A 24,701-nucleotide genomic window follows, 5' to 3' on the forward strand; every position below is an offset into this window, starting at 1 on the left:
TGTATAGAGGGGCACACAGAATCTGCACTGTATAGAGGGCTCACAGAATCTGCACTGTAGAGAGGGCACACAGAATCTGCACTGTACGAGCAGGGCACACAGAATCTGCACTGTACGAGCAGGGCACACAGAATCTGCACTGTATAGAGGGGCACACAGAATCTGCACTGTATAGAGGGGCACACAGAATCTGCACTGTATAGAGGGGCACACAGAATCTGCACTGTATAGAGGGGCACACAGAATCTGCACTGTATAGAGGGGCACACAGAATCTGCACTGTATAGAGGGGCACACAGAATCTGCACTGTATAGAGAGGCACACAGAGTCTGCACTGTATAGAGAGGCACACAGAATCTGCACTGTATAGAGGGGCACACAGAATCTGCACTGTATAGAGGGGCACACAGAATCTGCACTGTATAGAGGGGCACACAGAATCTGCACTGTATAGAGGGGCACACAGAATCTGCACTGTATAGAGAGGCACACAGAATCTGCACTGTATAGAGAGGCACACAGAGTCTGCACTGTATAGAGAGGCACACAGAATCTGCACTGTATAGAGAGGCACACAGAATCTGCACTGTATAGAGGGGCACACAGAATCTGCACTGTATAGAGGGGCACACAGAATCTGCACTGTATAGAGGGGCACACAGAATCTGCACTGTATAGAGGAGCACACAGAATCTGCACTGTATAGAGGGCACACAGAATCTGCACTGTATAGAGGGCACACAGAATCTGCACTGTATAGAGGGCACACAGAATCTGCACTGTATAGAGGGGCACACAGAATCTGCACTGTATAGAGGGGCACACAGAATCTGCACTGTATAGAGGGCATACAGAATCTGCACTGTATAGAGGGCACACAATCTGCACTATATAGAGGCACACATAATCTGCACTGTATAGCGGGGCACACAGAATCTGCACTGTATAGAGGGCACACAGAATCTGCACTGTATAGAGGGGCACACAGAATCTGCACTGTATAGAGGGACACACAGAATCTGCACTGTATAGAGGGAAACACAGAATCTGCACTGTATAGAGGGGCACACAGAATCTGCACTGTATAGAGGGGCACACAGAATCTGCACTGTATAGAGAGGCACACAGAATCTGCACTGTATAGAGAGGCACACAGAATCTGCACTGTATAGAGGGGTACACAGAATCTGCACTGTATAGAGGGCATACAGAATCTGCACTGTATAGAGGGGCACACAGAATCTGCACTGTAAAGAGGGCATACAGAATCTGCACTGTATAGAGGGCATACAGAATCTGCACTGTATAGAAGGCACACAGAATCTGCACTGTATAGAGGGGCACACAGAATCTGCACTGTATAGAGGGCATACAGAATCTGCACTGTATAGAGGGGCACACAGAATCTGCACTGTATACAGGGCACACAGAATCTGCACTGTATAGAGGGGTACACAGAATCTGCACTGTATAGAGAGGCACACAGAATCTGCACTGTATATAGGGACACACAGAATCTGCACTGTATAGAGGGGCACACAGAATCTGCGCTGTATAGAGGGCACACAGAATCTGCACTGTAGAGAGGGCACACAGAATCTGCACTGTAGAGAGGGCACACAGAATCTGCACTGTACGAGCAGGGCACACAGAATCTGCACTGTACGAGCAGGGCACACAGAATCTGCACTGTATAGAGGGGCACACAGAATCGGCACTGTATACAGGACACACAGAATTTGCACTGTATAGAGGGGCACACAGAATCTGCACTGTATAGAGGGGCACACAGAATCTGCACTGTATAGAGGGCACACAGAATCTGCACTGTATAGAGGGGCACACAGAATCTGCACTGTATAGAGGGCACACAGAATCTGCACTGTGTAGAGGGCACACAGAATCTGCACTGTGTAGAGGGCACACAGAATCTGCACTGTATAGAGGGCATACAGAATCTGCACTGTATAGAGGCACACAGAATCTGCACTGTATAGAGGGGCACACAGAATCTGCACTGTATAGAGGGGTACACAGAATCTGCACTGTATAGAGGGCATACAGAATCTGCACTGTATAGAGGGGCACACAGAATCTGCACTGTATAGAGGGCATACAGAATCTGCACTGTATAGAAGGCACACAGAATCTGCACTGTATAGAGGGGCACACAGAATCTGCACTTTATAGAGGGGCACACAGAATCTGCACTGTATAGAGGGCATACAGAATCTGCACTGTATAGAGGGGCACACAGAATCTGCACTGTATACAGGGCACACAGAATCTGCACTGTATAGAGGGGTACACAGAATCTGCACTGTATATAGGGACACACAGAATCTGCACTGTATATAGGGACACACAGAATCTGCACTGTATAGAGGGGCACACAGAATCTGCACTGTATAGAGGGCTCACAGAATCTGCACTGTAGAGAGGGCACACAGAATCTGCACTGTACGAGCAGGGCACACAGAATCTGCACTGTATAGAGGGGCACACAGAATCGGCACTGTATACAGGACACACAGAATTTGCACTGTATAGAGGGGCACACAGAATCTGCACTGTATAGAGGGGCACACAGAATCTGCACTGTATAGAGGGGCACACAGAATCTGCACTGTATAGAGGGGCACACAGAATCTGCACTGTATAGAGGGGCACACAGAATCTGCACTGTATAGAGAGGCACACAGAGTCTGCACTGTATAGAGAGGCACACAGAATCTGCACTGTATAGAGGGGCACACAGAATCTGCACTGTATAGAGGGGCACACAGAATCTGCACTGTATAGAGGGGCACACAGAATCTGCACTGTATAGAGGGGCACACAGAATCTGCACTGTATAGAGAGGCACACAGAATCTGCACTGTATAGAGAGGCACACAGAGTCTGCACTGTATAGAGAGGCACACATAATCTGCACTGTATAGAGGGGCACACAGAATCTGCACTGTATAGAGGGGCACACAGAATCTGCACTGTATAGAGGGGCACACAGAATCTGCACTGTATAGAGGAGCACACAGAATCTGCACTGTATAGAGGGCACACAGAATCTGCACTGTATAGAGGGCACACAGAATCTGCACTGTATAGAGGGGCACACAGAATCTGCACTGTATAGAGGGCATACAGAATCTGCACTGTATAGAGGGCACACATAATCTGCACTATATAGAGGCACACATAATCTGCACTGTATAGCGGGGCACACAGAATCTGCACTGTATAGAGGGCACACAGAATCTGCACTGTATAGAGGGGCACACAGAATCTGCACTGTATAGAGGGACACACAGAATCTGCACTGTATAGAGGGAAACACAGAATCTGCACTGTATAGAGGGGCACACAGAATCTGCACTGTATAGAGAGGCACACAGAATCTGCACTGTATAGAGAGGCACACAGAATCTGCACTGTATAGAGGGGTACACAGAATCTGCACTGTATAGAGGGCATACAGAATCTGCACTGTATAGAGGGGCACACAGAATCTGCACTGTAAAGAGGGCATACAGAATCTGCACTGTATAGAGGGCATACAGAATCTGCACTGTATAGAAGGCACACAGAATCTGCACTGTATAGAGGGGCACACAGAATCTGCACTGTATAGAGGGCATACAGAATCTGCACTGTATAGAGGGGCACACAGAATCTGCACTGTATACAGGGCACACAGAATCTGCACTGTATAGAGGGGTACACAGAATCTGCACTGTATAGAGAGGCACACAGAATCTGCACTGTATATAGGGACACACAGAATCTGCACTGTATAGAGGGGCACACAGAATCTGCGCTGTATAGAGGGCACACAGAATCTGCACTGTAGAGAGGGCACACAGAATCTGCACTGTACGAGCAGGGCACACAGAATCTGCACTGTACGAGCAGGGCACACAGAATCTGCACTGTATAGAGGGGCACACAGAATCGGCACTGTATACAGGACACACAGAATTTGCACTGTATAGAGGGGCACACAGAATCTGCACTGTATAGAGGGGCACACAGAATCTGCACTGTATAGAGGGGCACACAGAATCTGCACTGTATAGAGGGGCACACAGAATCTGCACTGTATAGAGGGGCACACAGAATCTGCACTGTATAGAGGGGCACACAGAATATGCACTGTATAGAGAGGCACACAGAGTCTGCACTGTATAGAGAGGCACACAGAATCTGCACTGTATAGAGTGGCACACAATCTGCACTGTATAGAGGGGCACACAGAATCTGCACTGTATAGAGGGGCACACAGAATCTGCACTGTATAGAGGGGCACACAGAATCTGCACTGTATAGAGGGGCACACAGAATCTGCACTGTATAGAGGGGCACACAGAATCTGCACTGTATAGAGGGGCACACAGAATCTGCACTGTATAGAGGGGCACACAGAATCTGCACTGTATAGAGGGGCACACAGAATCTGCACTGTATAGAGAGGCACACAGAATCTGCACTGTATAGAGAGGCACACAGAGTCTGCACTGTATAGAGAGGCACACAGAATCTGCACTGTATAGAGGGGCACACATAATCTGCACTGTATAGAGGGGCACACAGAATCTGCACTGTATAGAGGGGCACACAGAATCTGCACTGTATAGAGGGGCACACAGAATCTGCACTGTATAGAGGGCACACAGAATCTGCACTGTATAGAGGGGCACACAGAATCTGCACTGTATAGAGGGCATACAGAATCTGCACTGTATAGAGGGCATACAGAATCTGCACTGTATAGAGGGCACACATAATCTGCACTATATAGAGGCACACATAATCTGCACTGTATAGCGGGGCACACAGAATCTGCACTGTATAGAGGGCACACAGAATCTGCACTGTATAGAGGGGCACACAGAATCTGCACTGTATAGAGGGACACACAGAATCTGCACTGTATAGAGGGAAACACAGAATCTGCACTGTATAGAGGGGCACACAGAATCTGCACTGTATAGAGGGGCACACAGAATCTGCACTGTATAGAGAGGCACACAGAATCTGCACTTTATAGAGAGGCACACAGAATCTGCACTGTATAGAGAGGCACACAGAATCTGCACTGTATAGAGGGGCACACAGAATCTGCACTGTATAGAGAGGCACACATAATCTGCACTGTATAGAGGCACACATAATCTGCACTGTATAGCGGGGCACACAGAATCTGCACTGTATAGAGGGCACACAATCTGCACTGTATAGAGGGACACAGAATCTGCACTGTATAGAGGGGCACACAGAATCTGCACTGTATAGAGCGGCACACAGAATCTGCACTGTATAGAGGGCATACAGAATCTGCACTGTATAGAGGGCACACAGAATCTGCACTGTATAGAGGGGCACACAGAATCTGCACTGTATAGAGGGGCACACAGAATCTGCACTGTATAGAGGGGCACACAGAATCTGCACTGTATAGAGGGCACACAGAATCTGCACTGTATAGAGGGGCACACAGAATCTGCACTGTATAGAGGGCATACAGAATCTGCACTGTATAGAGGGGCACACAGAATCTGCACTGTATAGAGGGCATACAGAATCTGCACTGTATAGAGGGCACACAGAATCTGCACTGTATAGAGGGGCACACAGAATCTGCACTGTATAGAGGGGCACACAGAATCTGCACTGTATAGAGGGGCACACAGAATCTGCACTGTATAGAGGGCACACAGAATCTGCACTGTATAGAGGGGCACACAGAATCTGCACTGTATAGAGGGCACACAGAATCTGCACTGTGTAGAGGGCACACAGAATCTGCACTGTATAGAGGGCATACAGAATCTGCACTGTATAGAGGCACACAGAATCTGCACTGTATAGAGGGGCACACAGAATCTGCACTGTATAGAGGGGTACACAGAATCTGCACTGTATAGAGGGCATACAGAATCTGCACTGTATAGAGGGGCACACAGAATCTGCACTGTATAGAGGGCATACAGAATCTGCACTGTATAGAGGGCATACAGAATCTGCACTGTATAGAAGGCACACAGAATCTGCACTGTATAGAGGGGCACACAGAATCTGCACTGTATAGAGGGCATACAGAATCTGCACTGTATAGAGGGGCACACAGAATCTGCACTGTATACAGGGCACACAGAATCTGCACTGTATAGAGGGGTACACAGAATCTGCACTGTATATAGGGACACACAGAATCTGCACTGTATAGAGGGGCACACAGAATCTGCGCTGTATAGAGGGCACACAGAATCTGCACTGTTCGAGCAGGGCACACATAATCTGCACTGTATAGAGGGGCACACAGAATCGGCACTGTATACAGGACACAGAATCTGCACTGTATAGAGGGACACACAGAATCTGCACTGTATAGAGGGGCACACAGAATCTGCACTGTATAGAGGGGCACACAGAATCTGCACTGTATAGAGAGGCACACAGAATCTGCACTGTATAGAGTGGCACACATAATCTGCACTGTATAGAGGGGCACACAGAATCTGCACTGTATAGAGGGGCACACAGAATCTGCACTGTATAGAGGGGCACACAGAATCTGCACTGTATAGAGAGGCACACAGAATCTGCACTGTATAGAGAGGCACACAGAGTCTGCACTGTATAGAGAGGCACACAGAATCTGCACTGTATAGAGAGGCACACAGAATCTGCACTGTATAGAGGGGCACACAGAATCTGCACTGTATAGAGGGGCACACAGAATCTGCACTGTATAGAGGAGCACACAGAATCTGCACTGTATAGAGGGCACACAGAATCTGCACTGTATAGAGGGGCACACAGAATCTGCACTGTATAGAGGGCATACAGAATCTGCACTGTATAGAGGGCATACAGAATCTGCACTGTATAGAGGGCATACAGAATCTGCACTGTATAGAGGGCATACAGAATCTGCACTGTATAGAGGGCATACAGAATCTGCACTGTATAGAGGGGCACACAGAATCTGCACTGTATAGAGGGGCACACAGAATCTGCACTGTATAGAGAGGCACACAGAATCTGCACTGTATAGAGAGGCACACAGAGTCTGCACTGTATAGAGAGGCACACAGAATCTGCACTGTATAGAGAGGCACACAGAATCTGCACTGTATAGAGGGGCACACAGAATCTGCACTGTATAGAGGGGCACACAGAATCTGCACTGTATAGAGGAGCACACAGAATCTGCACTGTATAGAGGGCACACAGAATCTGCACTGTATAGAGGGGCACACAGAATCTGCACTGTATAGAGGGCATACAGAATCTGCACTGTATAGAGGGCATACAGAATCTGCACTGTATAGAGGGCATACAGAATCTGCACTGTATAGAGGGCATACAGAATCTGCACTGTATAGAGGGCATACAGAATCTGCACTGTATAGAGGGGCACACAGAATCTGCACTGTATAGAGGGCATACAGAATCTGCACTGTATAGAGGGCATACAGAATCTGCACTGTATAGAGGGCATACAGAATCTGCACTGTATAGAGGGCATACAGAATCTGCACTGTATAGAGGGGCACACAGAATCTGCACTGTATAGAGGGGCACACAGAATCTGCACTGTATAGAGGAGCACACAGAAACTGCACTGTATAGAGGGGCACACAGAAACTGCACTGTATAGAGGGCATACAGAATCTGCACTGTATAGAGGGGCACATAGAATCTGCACTGTATAGAGGGGCACATAGAATCTGCACTGTATAGAGAGGCACACAGAATCTGCACTGTATAGAGGGGCACACAGAATCTGCACTGTATAGAGGGGCACATAGAATCTGCACTGTATAGAGAGGCACACAGAATCTGCACTGTATAGAGGGGCACACAGAATCTGCACTGTATAGAGGGCACACAGAATCTGCACTGTATAGAGGGGCACACAGAATCTGCACTGTATAGAGGGGCACACAGAATCTGCACTGTATAGAGGGGGCACACAGAATCTGCACTGTATAGAGGGCATACAGAATCTGCACTGTATAGAGGGGCACACAGAATCTGCACTGTATAGAGGGGCACACAGAATCTGCACTGTATAGAGGGGCACACAGAATCTACACTGTATAGAGGGACACACAGAATCTGCACTGTATAGAGGGGCACACAGAATCTGCACTGTATAGAGGGGCACACAGAATCTGCACTGTATAGAGGGGCACACAGAATCTGCACTGTATAGAGGGGCACACAGAATCTGCACTGTATAGAGGGACACACAGAATCTGCACTGTATAGAGGGGCACACAGAATCTGCACTGTATAGAGGGGCACACAGAATCTGCACTGTATAGAGGGGCACACAGAATCTGCACTGTATAGAGGGGGCGCTGTGGATGGCACTGAATTGTACAATTTTCATTACTTTCCTCATTATGGATTTGGTTGACTATTTTCTGTAGAGATTTCTGGGGAATATATTTCATCTTCCGTAATATCTGCATTGTAATGCAATAGTAGATAATTATATAACATCTTAATAGATCTCCCCTACACCATGCGGTGAATTCCTGGGCACAATCTTATGCGCAGTGTGGATTTTAACCCCTTAGTGATCAGACCAAACTTTTCAAATCTGACATGTCACTTTATGTGGCAACAACTCTGGAACGCTTCAACATATCCCAGTGATTTTGAGATTGTTTTTTTTTCATGACACATTGTACTTTATGTTAATAGTAAAATTAAGTCATTATATTTTGCAGTTTAGTTGTAAAAATATCAGACATTTTAGAAAAATGTTGAAAATTTTGCAATGTTGAAACCTTGGTTGATTATCCTTCAAATCCAGGTAGTCACAGTGTGACGCCCTGGCAAAACCAGGTAGTCACAAATGGGCCCCTGCATAACACCTTCCCTCACTAGGAAACACACAGCCAACCAGAAAACCCTAGTCACCCCCTCTTAGGGAAAACCAGATACACTAGTGGGCGTGACCAAGTGGTTGGGACCACCCAGGGGTCCAGACAGCCCAGGGGCGGGAAAGTAAGTCAGTTGGCTTTTAGAGTTCAGTTTGGAGAGGAGTGTGGCCTAGAGCTAGGGGTAGCTCCAGCAGTCAAGTCCAAGTTGAACGGTGCCAGGGTAGGAGCCCTGGTGCCTTGGTTAGGAGGCAGACGGTGGTCTCTGTCAACAGGAGATGGGAAGACGGCTCGGTGGAACCGAGGTGGACCGTGCCATGGTTGTAGCCCGCCGGTACCGACACGGGGAACCGACCTGAAAACCGTAGCACAAAGGGGGGTACTCAGACCCTGAAGCCAGGAACCAGAAACAAGTGGAACTGGTTAATTAACTGATTGAGGCCAGGACTAGAGGTCCTGTCCCACCCAAAGTCCCTCATAGAAGACAACAGCCCGCCAATTAGGGATAAGAGGTCACCGCCAGGGCCCATAGATCCCACGGGCCAGCGTCTGTGGGCACAGCTCCTTAGGCTACATCTAGCCTGGAGCGGACTCCTGAGTTTTATACTGGGAAAGTCCACCTTACACAACGGTGCAGGAAAAGGATAGAGACCACCAGCCGGGTGGGGGATCCCGAATGCAACCGGCCGCGGCACCGGCCACCACCCACTTGGTTTACCAGAGACTTGTGTGTTTTACTAACAGTGAGTACACCAGCACCCTTTGCAGTCATCATTCCCACCGCACCAGAGTCATCGGGTCCCGGGGCCACCATCCCTGTCCACAGAGGGGTTAACATCTTGCTGCACAACATCTCCCCCGGGTGCCCCCTAACAGCAGTGGTGGTGTCCCACCTCACCATACACCATGGGTGGCGTCACGAACCTATTACGGCCTAGCCCATACATCTACGTCCCCCATTTATTCGGCGTGTCCGCGAGACCCCCGGGTCCGCAGACCCTCGAGCCACCACCCCAGAAGGTCCGGATCTGAGCAGCGTCGGCTGCTGGCACGGGGGCGGCACAACAGCACACGAAAACATTAATACATACCATTTCCCTCATGTCTGCTTTACATCAGCGCCATCTCTAAAATGTTATTATATTTTGTTAGGATGTTGGAAGGTTTAAAACTGTAGCCACAATTTTTCAAGGAAATTTACTTAACTTATTTTTTTATGTATTGGAAACCACCCTCGTTCCCCCAGAGACCAGCGCCATCCCCAACTGCCGAGGTGGCACCAGTCTGCACACAGCTGGGCTCTCTGACCACTCTGACAGTGGGCGCTGCCCTGTGTTGCCGGCTGATTATTACAGATCTGAGCCACAGCGCGGACAGTTAGGGCTAGGACACACGACTAGTAAAACAGACCGAGTGGAATACGATACAAAATGTTACTCTATGGGGCCGTTCCCATCTGCAATTTTTTTCTCAGCCCTAATCGGACCAAGAAAACAATCGCAGCATGCTGTGGGTGCAATGCAATCCGTATTCACTCGCATCCATACAAGTCTATGGGTGTGAGAGAAACATCGCACTGCACTCGGATGACACCGGAGTGTAGTGCGATAATTGTATCAGCTGATCATGAAGGAGATAGGGAGATTAATTTCTCCCTCTCCTGCGCAGCTGTGATCTGATTGCAGTATAGCATCACAATATAATGATAGTCTGCTCACACTCGCAGCAGAGCAGGAGCCGAGGATCATAACGCATCCGATGCCATACACTTGTGTGTCCCTAGCCTAACTGTACAGATCGCACAGTGTAAAGCGACCAGGGAGGGACACAGCAGGAAAAAAAATCATTAGTAGGTAGATAGTGTGGTCTGGGAATGATAGGAAATTTTAAATACAGTCATATCGGAAAATAGTTTAGATTGGGGCTATAAATAGATAGGGATTTAGCACCTAAATGGTTAATAAGCTTCTGAAATGTGGTTTTAAGGACTTTGAGGGGTGCAGTTTACGAAGTTATGTGACTTTAGCATATTTCCCAGCACATATATCACTCAAGTCACTTGAAATGTGATGTGGTCGCTAAAAAAATTGGTTTTGTAAATTTTGTTTTAAAAATGGTGCTGATGTAAAGTAGAGATGTGGGAAATGTTACTTATTAACTATTTTGTGTGGTATAACTAACTATATGGTTAATGGCAAAAAAAAAATAATCAAAGTTTAAAAGTGAAAGTGAAAGTGAAATTTTCGAATTTTTTTTTTTTTTTATATTTTCTTAAATAACACCAATATTGATCACAATTTACCATTACAATGAAGTACAATATGTCACAAGAAAACTATCTCAGAAACACTAGGATATATTGAAGAGTTCCAGTTATTACCTCGCAAGGTTACACTGATCAGATTTGAAAAATAAGACTTGTCATTAATGTACAAAGTGGCTCAGTCCTTAAAGGGTTATTCCGCGCTGTGGAATTAATAGCGCTATATAAATGGAGATAATAATAATAATTTATTCAAGATCCTATCTCCATATGTACTAGGCGTAATGATAATAATATTAGCAAATACCTCCAATTAGAAATGTTCTATAGTTCTGAAAAGCTTTGTCACTTACTTCATGTGCAGGGCATTGCAGTAGCTAAGATTAGGTATCCAATGTTACGTTTATGCATATAGGGACAGTTAGGCGCCAGTGGTCCTAACCATGGCTATCTAAGGTACTGCAATGCCCTGTACTTCCACTCAAAAATATTATGTATTGCAAAGTGTGCACAGTACCAACATTCCAAGCTGTACTATTGAAAAAATGAGATTTTTGGCAAAAAATTGCAATTTTTCGAGCCACCCCGCCAACGTCACGGCAAATCTCCTGGGGCAGTCCTAACACTAAAATATTTTTATTTAAAGTGTGCCATGTGGCCTCACATATGCAAAATTAGGACTGCACAGCACGTACCTTGTGCTTTTCAGTCACCGTCTCCATGACTGATTCATGGTTGTGGGCGGGACAGGCCCGAGCACATGCTGCTTAGAATAAATAGCCAGTGGACGGGGTTGGATGGCCAGTGTGAACAGCCACCAACCGCCAAAAATCAGGACAGATGGAAAAATAAACATGAGGTGCACTGCAAGATGAGAATCAACTGGGACCCTATATAACAAGAAAAAACAGCATAAAAACAACCTCCACTCAAAAATATTATGTATTGCAAAGTGTGCACAGTACCAACATTCCAAGCTGTACTATTGAAAAAATGAGATTTTTGGCAAAAAATTGCAATTTTTCGAGCCACCCCGCCAACGTCACGGCAAATCTCCTGGGGCAGTCCTAACACTAAAATATTTTTATTTAAAGTGTGCCATGTGGCCTCACATATGCAAAATTAGGACTGCACAGCACGTACCTTGTGCTTTTCAGTCACCGTCTCCATGACTGATTCATGGTTGTGGGCGGGACAGGCCCGAGCACATGCTGCTTAGAATAAATAGCCAGTGGACGGGGTTGGATGGCCAGTGTGAACAGCCACCAACCGCCAAAAATCAGGACAGATGGAAAAATAAACATGAGGTGCACTGCAAGATGAGAATCAACTGGGACCCTATATAACAAGAAAAAACAGCATAAAAACAACCTCCACTCAAAAATATTATGTATTGCAAAGTGTGCACAGTACCAACATTCCAAGCTGTACTATTGAAAAAATGAGATTTTTGGCAAAAAATTGCAATTTTTCGAGCCACCCCGCCAACGTCACGGCAAATCTCCTGGGGCAGTCCTAACACTAAAATATTTTTATTTAAAGTGTGCCATGTGGCCTCACATATGCAAAATTAGGACTGCACAGCACGTACCTTGTGCTTTTCAGTCACCGTCTCCATGACTGATTCATGGTTGTGGGCGGGACAGGCCCGAGCACATGCTGCTTAGAATAAATAGCCAGTGGACGGGGTTGGATGGCCAGTGTGAACAGCCACCAACCGCCAAAAATCAGGACAGATGGAAAAATAAACATGAGGTGCACTGCAAGATGAGAATCAACTGGGACCCTATATAACAAGAAAAAACAGCATAAAAACAACCTCCACTCAAAAATATTATGTATTGCAAAGTGTGCACAGTACCAACATTCCAAGCTGTACTATTGAAAAAATGAGATTTTTGGCAAAAAATTGCAATTGCAGTGCACCTCATGTTTATTTTTCCATCTGTCCTGATTTTTGGCGGTTGGTGGCTGTTCACACTGGCCATCCAACCCCGTCCACTGGCTATTTATTCTAAGCAGCATGTGCTCGGGCCTGTCCCGCCCACAACCATGAATCAGTCATGGAGACGGTGACTGAAAAGCACAAGGTACGTGCTGTGCAGTCCTAATTTTGCATATGTGAGGCCACATGGCACACTTTAAATAAAAATATTTTAGTGTTAGGACTGCCCCAGGAGATTTGCCGTGACGTTGGCGGGGTGGCTCGAAAAATTGCAATTTTTTGCCAAAAATCTCATTTTTTCAATAGTACAGCTTGGAATGTTGGTACTGTGCACACTTTGCAATACATAATATTTTTGAGTGGAGGTTGTTTTTATGCTGTTTTTTCTTGTTATATAGGGTCCCAGTTGATTCTCATCTTGCAGTGCACCTCATGTTTATTTTTCCATCTGTCCTGATTTTTGGCGGTTGGTGGCTGTTCACACTGGCCATCCAACCCCGTCCACTGGCTATTTATTCTAAGCAGCATGTGCTCGGGCCTGTCCCGCCCACAACCATGAATCAGTCATGGAGACGGTGACTGAAAAGCACAAGGTACGTGCTGTGCAGTCCTAATTTTGCATATGTGAGGCCACATGGCACACTTTAAATAAAAATATTTTAGTGTTAGGACTGCCCCAGGAGATTTGCCGTGACGTTGGCGGGGTGGCTCGAAAAATTGCAATTTTTTGCCAAAAATCTCATTTTTTCAATAGTACAGCTTGGAATGTTGGTACTGTGCACACTTTGCAATACATAATATTTTTGAGTGGAGGTTGTTTTTATGCTGTTTTTTCTTGTTATATAGGGTCCCAATGCCCTGTACTTGAAGTAAGTGAAATAGCTTTTCAGGAGAACTATACTACATTTTTAATTGGAGGTATGTGATAATTTTCTTATTACACCTACTACATATTGGGATAGGATCTTTAAGGGATTAAATGATAACCTTACAGGTTATGCTGAATATTTTCTCACAAAAGTATAGTGTATATCAAACTACTCCACTCCTCCTGCTCTGTAACATGGTGCTTGCAGATTGGACTTCATTTTCATGGTGACAGGTTCTCTTTTAAGAAAGTTTTGTGCAATTAGTGAACAATTCCTTTAATATATGAGGGGCTGCTGATAAGTCTTTGGCTTTACACAGAAAGAAACAAGATAGGATGATGAAACTTTACATTTATTCCACATACTCTCCACTGATGTCAGCACACTGCTTACATCAGTGTTCCAAGTTCTGTAAACCTAGCCAAAAGAAGGATTTTTGTTGTGCCTCAAACCAGGCATCCGTAGCAGCCATGTCATCAGAAATGGTGTGAAATTTGGTACCCTTGAGGTGTTTCTTCAGGTTTGGAAACAGATGTTAGTCGGAGGGAGCTAGCTCTGGTGAGTAAGGTGAGTGGTCAACCAGCTGGAAGGCCAGCTCTGTCAGTTTTTCCGTGGTCGCGTGTGCAGTGTGAGCGGAGGCGTTGTCTTACAGGAACAAGATTCCTTTGCACAGCTTGCCGCACCTTTGGGCCTTCAGAGCTGCCTTCAATTGGTCCAAATGTTCAAAGTAATACCTTGCATTGATGGTCGAACCCTTTTAAAGGTAGTCCACTAGTAGCACGCCCTCTTTATCCTTGAACACAGACGCATTCACTTTGGTGGCTGATTTTTGCACCTTGAACTTCTTTAGACGAGAAGAACCACTGCCTCTACTGTTTTGACTGCTTCTTGTTTTCAGAGTCATAAAAATAAATCCAGGTCTCATCCATAGTGACCAGTCAATCTAGGAAGTTCTTATCAGTCTGAAAATGCTGACAAATGGATCGTGAAGTTTTCTCTAATCTATTGTCAAACATTTGGGGACCCACTTTGCAGATAGCTTCCTCATGTCCAAATGTTCATGGATAATGACACAAACACGTTCACGGGAAATCCCCATGATGTTTGCTATTGCTTTAGCTGAAATTCGACGATTCTCCAGTATGAGGTTGTGCACAGCATCGATGATCTCCAGAACAACAACCACTCTCGGTCGTCCAGGACGTTCCTCAACATTGGTGCTGAAGTGGCCCGTTTTAAATTTGGCAACCCAGTTCTTAACTGTGGAATATGAAGGGCATTGATCCCCCAATGTCTGCGACATATCACTATCAATATCCTTCACAGACTTTCCTTGCAGAAACAAGAATTTTATCACTCCTCGGCTCTCAGTTGCTGTGAATCTCCTAATAGATTCCGCCATTTTGTTTTCCCGCGTGCTTAGACCACTGTTGCCATTAGCAACAAGCACAAAATTTTGAAAACATATATTAGACACATAAGGCTTTCATGTGATGTAACATTCGCTACCATAGAAATAAAAAGATCACAAAGCCAAAGACTTATCAGCAGCCCCTTGTATTTTACAATGATTAACAATCACAAATTATTGATCATTATACGTATGTGCTGGAATAGGATGGGCTCAATTCATTGAGTTCATGTGCCTTTTAATTAATTTGGCTCATTTTTCAGCTACCAAGTGCCAAAGACACAAATATAACCTAGCACACATTTCTGCGATAATTTCCTTTTTTTAGTATAATTGAAGTAGGCGATGCTGAGCCAAAAGTAGATATATTTTTGTACAATATTTACAACAGTTTTACGCCAGAAAAATGGTGAATCGTCCTTCATCCTTAACGCCCCATAATCACTACCGAGGACATACTCCTGATAGTATACCGTACTTATTTTCTATGAATACTTCTATAAATATTAAAATTATAAATATTTTTTTTTTCAATTTCAGGAGCAATGAGTATATTACCAGCTATGCCCTGGCAGGGCCATCAAGGCTTTCCTAACCTTGTTCAGCCAAAGACACTGCCTACCTCCCCGAAGAAACTACAGCAGAACATGTATTTATACCTCATTTTTATTTATTCATTTTCCTTGTAGTTTGGAATAGTGACGATATACAGACACATAAATTGGTGATATACCGCCGCATAATCATTGGACAAATACCAAGGCTTTCCAATTATTTCAATCTAAGATTTTGTTTTTTATTGTATGCTTTTGACAAATAATTTTATTGTTTTTTGGGGTTCACAGAAGAGACATTTCCAAGGATACCAAGGGAGAGCTAATATACATTTGCGTTTAAAGAAGCAACATGTCAATTGTTTTTGCCATTTTGGCAGCGTTTTGCTAACATTAAAGTCAATGAAAACTTTCAAGACGCATCCTAAATCAAATTTCTAGCATTGTACATGCATTTTTGATGCAAAACGCATGTTTTTTTGACAAAATCAAAGCATGCATTTTTGCCGTTATAGTGAGGTCATGACGTTTCCTTTTGCCCTCACATCCAGGCCAACTTTAAAAAAAGACTCAAACAATAAATTTAACGTTATTTTATACATAAATATTAAATCGCAATAATCTTTACATTAAATTTAGCTATTTTGTGTATGATTTAAAGCATGATTTTTTTACCTTTTTTTCCCTTTTTTTTCATAGTGTTTGAATGTTTAAACTTTACTTATTTGTGTATTTGTATTGAAAACGCATCTGACTTTAAGCACAGAAAATGCATGTAAAACACGATCAAAACGCGGCAAAAACGCTATAAAAACGCATGCGTATTTCCGGCATTTTTGTGGTCAAAACCAAATTTGACATTGAGAGATTCTGCCAGAGGATGCTTTCATTTCTGCAAGTAACTGAACGCAACGTGCGCACATGGCCTAAAGGCTGCTTTACACCAGACAATCTATCGTGCGATAGATCGTCGGGGTCACGGTTTTTGTGACGCACATCCGGCATCGCTGGCGATGCCGGCCTGTGTGACACCTCCTAGCGACGCAGTATCGCTCACAAATCGTGAGTCAGGTACTGCTCGTTAGGTTCCATAATATCGTTTAATTTGGTTGATCATCGTTTCCGTGGTAGCACACGCCGCTCCGTGTGACACCACGGGAACGATGACCAGCTCACCTGCCTCCCGCGGCCGCCGCCGGCTCTATGTGGAAGGAAGGAGGTGGGCGGGATGTTTACATCCTGCTCATCTCCGCCCCTCCGCTTCTATTGGCCGGCGGCCGTGTGACGTCGCTGTGACGCCGAACGTCCCTCCCACTTCAGGAAGTGGACGTTCGCCGCCCACAGCGAGGTCGCACGAGAGGTAAGTATGTGTGACGGGGGTTACTGACTTTGTGCGACACGGGCAGCGATTTGCCCGTGACGCAGAAAGGACGGGGGCGGGTATGATCGATTGTGAAATCGCACAATCGATCGTACCATGTAAAGCAGGCTTTAGAGTTACTTCTGACCACTATTGTTAATTAGTGATATTTTGAAAAGTATTCTTTAAAGTCTCTATTATGAAATGGAACCTGTCAGGTCCCCTATGCCCTCCAACCCAGCAGTATTCATATCTCTATGACAAAACTCCCTGCCCAACCAGCTCTGTATGATGTTATTCGCTAAAATCAATGTTAAAAAAAAAATATGTAAACTGTGCTCTTCCTATGCAAATTAGGGCTTTGACTAGTCGATGTGGTGTTAGTTCTCCAGACTACTCGGGCCTATTCCATATTATCATGCTACTGTAGGCTTGAAAACATGGAGACATGCTCACTAACACAGTGCAGTCTGCTCTGTTTTCCTAAACAGTTAAATTATTATGCAGACAAAAACTAACTGGACGGAGCCCAATAGAAATACTTTTTTCTCTATTTGGTAATAGAGGGTCTATGTTAAATTAAAGGATACATTAGAAGCTTTTCCCAGCCCAAGTCATAAACACATTGTGCACTTAACTTTCCATGCTCTCATTTACATTGCTCTTTTCTTTGACACCTTACTCTACTTACATTACTTTTGAAAAAAAAAGCAAAACATTTTTACCTATAGTCAAGCTTTTATTCATCAATGGAAGTTAATCCCACGTTAGCAAGTTTGCACAATCTTAGCATAAAGAAAGGAATAAATGTGAATATGTTAATTCTCACTTTTGAAAGGCAGTTCTGTCTAAACAAGCCTATACTTTGCTGACCTTTTTTTTACTGATTCATTAAAAGATGTATACATCCAGCCTACACAGTTGATATCCATTTAAATGATCCTTTTTCTTGTTTTAATTTTAATTTAATCATTAAAGCAGAACTTTTTTTGTACTTTTTTTTGCCTTGATGCATTCAATGTATTAATGTATATTGTTCTGAAAAATGCAGATCCATAGACATAGTGTATGTATCTACTCTGACTTTCCATGAATATGTATGCCATGCACTGTAGGGTTAGAGTGGCTATTTAGTGTCTTATTTACCTCTGCTCCCTTCTACGCTCTCCTCCCCAGACCCGATAAAAGAGCAAAGACCAAACAATTTGAAATCCAACATACATGATCTTTTTTTTTGTGGTTGAGGCACATTTGGACTATCTCCATACAGAAACTGTACAACGGAAACTGAATTGTACACCGTACCTTCTACAACCTTCATCGACACATAATAAAATATTCACTTGATTCCTAAGGCACAATTATTTTCTATAATTCTGCAACACAAATATCTACAGTACATATAATATACATGCCGGGGTGTGTGTGTGTGTGTGTGTGTGTGTGTGTCTATATATATATATATATATATATATATATAATATTTATAAAAATAAAAAATATATTTAAGGTAAATAAATCTATATGAGTTTATATATATATATATATGTATGTGTGTGTATATATAGTAGATGGTTGTATCACATAATTGTATATGGCCATACCTGTGTGTGTGTGTGTGTGTGTATATTATATATATACACACACACCGGTATATATGTAGAACTAAATTTAGAAAAATTAGGATAAATATATATGTGTGTGTATATAGACATATATACCGGAAAATATAAATATGAAAAAATAAATTTAAGATGCATAAATATATATGTGTGTGTATATATATATATATACACATTTATTTATCTTAAATTTATTTTTTTATATTTAGATATTATTGCTTCTAAATAATAGCCATATTTTTATATAGATTTTGATTAATAAATAATTCAGAATTTTCTTTTATTTCATATATTTTGGTGCCGTATCCAGAGACAATAACATTTTTTTGTAAATCTGTAGGTTTGTTCTCATTTTATTAGAGCAAATCTGTAATAAAACACGTACTTTTCATGGCTGCTTTCCAAAGTATGAAGCCCAGGAGATGCAGTAATGCAGTAAATATGATTGTTTTATTGCTGCACCTACCAGAGCACGTTACTGTTCTTGTGAAAACATATGTACTTTTACTTAATTGCTAGTCAAGCAATCATATATTAAAACACTATACAACTGTGCAATATATGGATTGGTGGGGTTATTCATAAATTCTAGAAGAACCTATTCTTAACTAAAAATAAAACAAAATAATAACTATTTTGAATCTAGGGTTAATTGGACGATAGAAAAATTTTCTCCATTATTTGAGTATAATGAATCAACTGAATTTTTTTTTTTTGCAAAACCTATAAAAAAAACAGCATAGGAACGCGGTTTATTCCCAGAAATAAAATCAGCTCTGCAATATAGACTATAATCAAGGTGTTGAAGCGTTCGGATACATTTCATATAGTGAGGATGAAACAATCACTGTAACTATTATTTACAGAATACGCCGGAGCGGATGACTGCAGAACATTAGGAATTTTCCATAATTCTTTTCTGTGCCTTTATTTTAATTCAGGATTCACTTGATCAGGGACAAGGATGTCAAAGATCATCACCGGCAGAAGAATATCAAAGAGCTGTCGAAAGAGGAAACTGCAATGTAAGTTTGCTTTAAATTTTTTAAGTATACGATAGGAGATGTAGACGTTAGATATGCTCGAATCTGCTCGCTGTTTAGGGTAGAATTGCTTTACGGGGATAGTAAATAGGAAATTAAAAATGTATTATGAACCTCCCTTTATAACCTTGTATGTAACCTTTTTAATTGATAATATATATATATATATATATACTATTTTTTTTTTAGATTTTTTTTATTCTAATATGTCTAAGCTTTTTTTTATCAGCATCAGATTGTGCGTAGATATTCAGGTCACGCTGCATTCTGAAAATCTTACACAAAATATAAAAATCCTCTGCGAGTGCTGAATTTTAACCCTATAAAGTACGTACACAGGTGGCATTAGTGAACCTTTTTATACTTTTATTACTTTATCATTTCTTCATGGCGTAGTATACATAGAAGAGGGAAGGAAAAAATAGTTTACTGTACAGGTTAGCAAATAAAACTTTTTTATATATATTATTAGCACAACTTGTTTTTCTTCGTCGGCGGCTGTTCGGTCTACTTTCAGTTCAAGCTTTTTTTTTGCAATCTTCATCCAGTTTTTGTTGCTATTAACCATACACTTCACCCATTGTGCAATACATTGGGTTCGGCATTTCATCATATACTTATACTGCAGCCACAGAGATTTAATAATTCTTCATAAAAAGGTTAAAAAAGTTCTAATGAAGTCCTGCACATTATGTACAACTTCACTTTCTAAACTCTGTAAAAGAAACTTTCATATTTAATGGGAAATCATGAATTATTCCATTTATTATCCTCATCCTCCTTTCAAAGACATGATCTGGATAAAAGGCGGGGTGAATAATTTAGAAAAAAAATGAAATGCATTTTTAATGTGAAGGTGCAAACTACAGATTCTCATGACTATTAGCGAGTGCAGAGGAAACAGAATTTTACTTGCAAAACCTCATCAAACCTTAAATTACATGACATACTTCTGTAATAAAATACAGAAGAAAGAAAAGTTTTTTGCACCAGTTGTTTTTATTAATCCTGTAAAGTTGGAAAGTTTGGTGTTTCTACAATGCAGCATTTATCCGTGAGTTTCTGAAATTCCAATGATTCCACTTATCCTATAGGCACATTTTTCCAATTTGATAAAAAACCTATGGATATGCTTGTCTCATCTACAGTATAGATTTCCATCATCCCAATGGTGCCATAAAAGATTGAATGTTGGCATACGCTGAAAACTTTCATTTTCAAAATGCAGGAAATAAATCATCCTGATGTTAAAGGGAATCTGTCAACAGGTTTTTGCCACATAATCTGAGAGCAGCATGATGTATAGGCATAGATCTTGATTCCAGCATTGATTCACTTACTGTACTGCTTCAGTAGTTTTGATAAAATCACTGTTTAATCAGCAGTAAATTATCATTAGAGGACTACTTGGTGTGCTGCTAGGTAGTCCAGCATATTTATAAGCTCTGTATAACCCTGTCCCCAACACTGATTGGTAGCTTTCTGTTTACACTGTGTGTGGACAGAAATCTGATGATTAGAGGTGTGGGCGGGGTTGTAGAGCTCCACTTGCTAAATATGCAGGAGAAAAACAGTGATTTTTATCAAAATTACAGCAAACTGCTCAGTAAGTGACACATCGCTGGAAACAGGGTCTCTGTCTCTACATTATACTGCTCTCAGATGGGGAACAAAAATCTGATTAGAGATTCCCTTTAAGGCTGGAAACACATCTATGCGAGTAAAATCGGTCCGAGTTGGCTAAAAAAAACTCGGCTGATTTTAGTCCACGTTAGGTCAGAGTGAAATGCAACTGCACTGCGATCCTGAAATTTTTCTCATGATTACAGTGCGTGTGTAATCCGTGTGTGATCCTTTTTTTTTCTCAGCAGCTGTCATCTGCCATTCAGCTCTGCTACATGGCCGCTGACAGCAGGCACAGACAGCCATGTAGCAGAGCTGAATGGCAGATGACAGCAGACACAGACAGAGCCGCACGATCAGAATTAACTCAGGTGAACTTCACCCGACTTCATTGTCATGCCGCGGCTCTGTCTGTGTTGCGTCCTGATTAGCGGTCACCCGTGAAGGACTCACCGGTGACCGCTAATCCCCTGAGTGACTGAATTGAGCAGCGCGATTAGCGCTGCTGTCACTCAGGTTACCAGCGGCCAGCTGGATCCTTCCCCCGTGACCGCAACTCACCTGTGACTTCATCGTTGTCAATCGGGCGACTTGCTGTCACTGTTGGAGGATCCAGCGGTGGCCACGAGTTACCTGACTGACATCAGCTGATCGCGCTTCTCACCTCAGTTGCTGTGTGGAGGTGACAGGAGCGGCGGTGTCTTCTGCAGCTCCTGTTACCTTCATGTAGCAGAGCTGAGAGCGTCGCGGGACCTACGTGGATTACGTCGGACAAGGATGGGTTTTTGCGTACTTAATAAAGTGGTGAACGAGGGTCTTTGTTATTATTATTTCAAATAAAGGATTTTTTCACTGTGTGTGTTTATTAACTTTAATTTACAGGTTAATCATTGGGGGTGTCTCATAGACGCCTGCAATGATTAATCTAGGATTTAGTGGCAGCTATGGGCTGCTATTAACTCCTTATTACCCCGATTGCCAACGCACCAGGGCAAATCGGGAAGAGCTGGGTACAGTCCCAGAACAGTAGCATCTAATAGAAGCGGACATTCTGGGCGGCTGCTGGCTGATATTGTTAGGCTGGGGGGCTCCCCATAACGTGGAGCTCCCCATCCTGAGAATACCAGCCTTCAGCCGTATGGCTTTATCTGGCTGGTATTAAAATTGGGGGGGACCGCACGCCGTTTTTTTTAATTATTTATTTTAATGCACAGCACAGACACGCCCACCGGCTACTGTGATTGGTTGCAGTGAGTCGCTGTCACTCAGCGTGGGGCCGTGTCTGACTGCAACCAATCATAGGTGCCGGTGGGCGGGTAAAGCAGGGAATACGAGATTGAATAATGAGCGGCCGGCTTTTTCAAAAGAGGAGAAGCCGTCGGAGCAGTGTGAACGGCGTGCAGCGCCGCGCTGGTGATCGGGGATCGGTGAGTATGAGAGAGGGGGGGAGAGGGATAGACCGACATGGACAGAGAGTGAGGGACAGAGATAGTGACCGACCGACAGACCGGCCGACAGAGAGAGAATAGAGACCGAGAGGGAGAGACCAACTGACAGAGAATAGTGATTGACAGACATTGTGAGACATCACTCGTTTACAGTGTTTTAGGAAACATGCGAGAAATGTATTTAGAAAATCGGATGTCACTAGGATGGTGTGAGTGCCGTCCCGTGACATACGATTTTGTACACGCTCCAATAGACTTGCATTGGAGAGACTCACAGTAGAAACTTGCAAAAAAGCAGCATGCTGCGATTTTTTTCTCAGTCCGATTTGGACTGAGAAAAAAAATCGCAAATGCGAGCTGAATCATTCACTAACATATGTCCGATTCCAATGCTAGATTTTCTCGCATTGCTCTACTGCGAGAAACTCGCAAGTGAGAAGCTGGCCTAAGAGAGACTCCACATTTATGGAATAACAGTATAACCTAACACATGTACAGTTCCTACAATTTGTGTAAACTTATCATTATAATCTAATAAGTCACATTTTAATTGTCCGAACATTACACTCATCCACCTTTTATTATAATAGTTTCAGTATTAAGGCTCATGCACATGGTGGTATAATTCCATATTGTACCGATTAGCAATACAACAGCTTTAAAGGGCTATGACCCCATTCTACACTTCTATGCACTTCCAATTTTACACCATTTACAAAACGTTTTGACTCCTGGATTCATAAAAAATAATTGTGAAATGGTTCATTGTATCTTGAAATATGGAGGTACAGCATTGTTCCCTAGAACATTTGCTCATGGAAGCACCATATTGCAACAACCACAGCATTTGAGCACCACTGATTAATATTCTCTGTCCTCTCACATTATGGTTTTACCGCATGTGTGCGCTCTGTTACTTCCCTTAGTTTTAATTCATCTTCTGTGAACTTTGAAAATATTGTTTGAATAGCTTTTGCTTGCAGTCAGTATCTGCTCTTAGGCGGGCTTTGCACGTTGCGACATCGGTAACAATGTGTTACCGATGCTGCAGCGATAGTCCCGCCCCGTCGCACGTTTGATATCTAGTGAAAGCTGCCGTAGCGATTATTATCGCTACGGCAGCTTTACACGCACATACCTGCCGTGCGACGTCCCTCTGGCCGGCGACCCGCCTCCTTCCTTAGGGGGCGGGTCGTGTGGTGTCACAGTGACGTCACACGGCAGGCGGCCAATTGAAGCGGAGGGGCGGAGATGAGCAGGATGTAAACATCCCGCCCACCTCCGTCCTTCTCATTGCAGCCGGCGGCAGGTAAGGTGATGTTCCTCGCTCCTGCGGCTTCACACACAGCGATGTGTGCTGCCGCAGGAACGAGGAACTACATCGTACCTGTTGCACCATCGGCATTATGGAAATGTCGGAGGCTGCAGCGATGATACGATAACGACGCTTTTGCGCTCGTTCATCGTATCAAAAAGGTTTTACACGTTGCGATATCGACTGCGACGCCGGATGTGCGTCACTTTCGATTTGACCCCATCGACATCGCACGTGCAATGTCGCAACGTGCAAAGCCGCCCTTAGGCCTCAGTGCAGAACCAAAGGCTGGTCACTGGAAAAAAAAAACATAATGACAATACATTGAACAAAAATATAAACGCAACAAT

General features: G+C 43.5%; 1 protein-coding gene across 2 annotated transcripts in view; it reads left to right on the plus strand.

Annotated features, from left to right (window-relative positions):
* TTC29 (tetratricopeptide repeat domain 29) overlaps nucleotides 1–24,701 on the plus strand; it is a 408,961-nt gene that overhangs the window by 16,131 nt on the left and 368,129 nt on the right. For both annotated transcript variants that reach the window (XM_075335612.1, XM_075335622.1), the window contains exons 2-3: nucleotides 15,927–16,035; nucleotides 19,864–19,947. In XM_075335612.1, the coding sequence (XP_075191727.1) occupies nucleotides 15,932–16,035; nucleotides 19,864–19,947 (188 nt within the window). In that variant the 5' untranslated portion in view covers nucleotides 15,927–15,931. The remainder of the gene's footprint in view (nucleotides 1–15,926; nucleotides 16,036–19,863; nucleotides 19,948–24,701) is intronic.

Source organism: Anomaloglossus baeobatrachus, chromosome 1 (genome assembly GCF_048569485.1).
Source record: "Anomaloglossus baeobatrachus isolate aAnoBae1 chromosome 1, aAnoBae1.hap1, whole genome shotgun sequence".
NCBI classification, from domain to species: Eukaryota; Metazoa; Chordata; class Amphibia; order Anura; family Aromobatidae; genus Anomaloglossus; species Anomaloglossus baeobatrachus.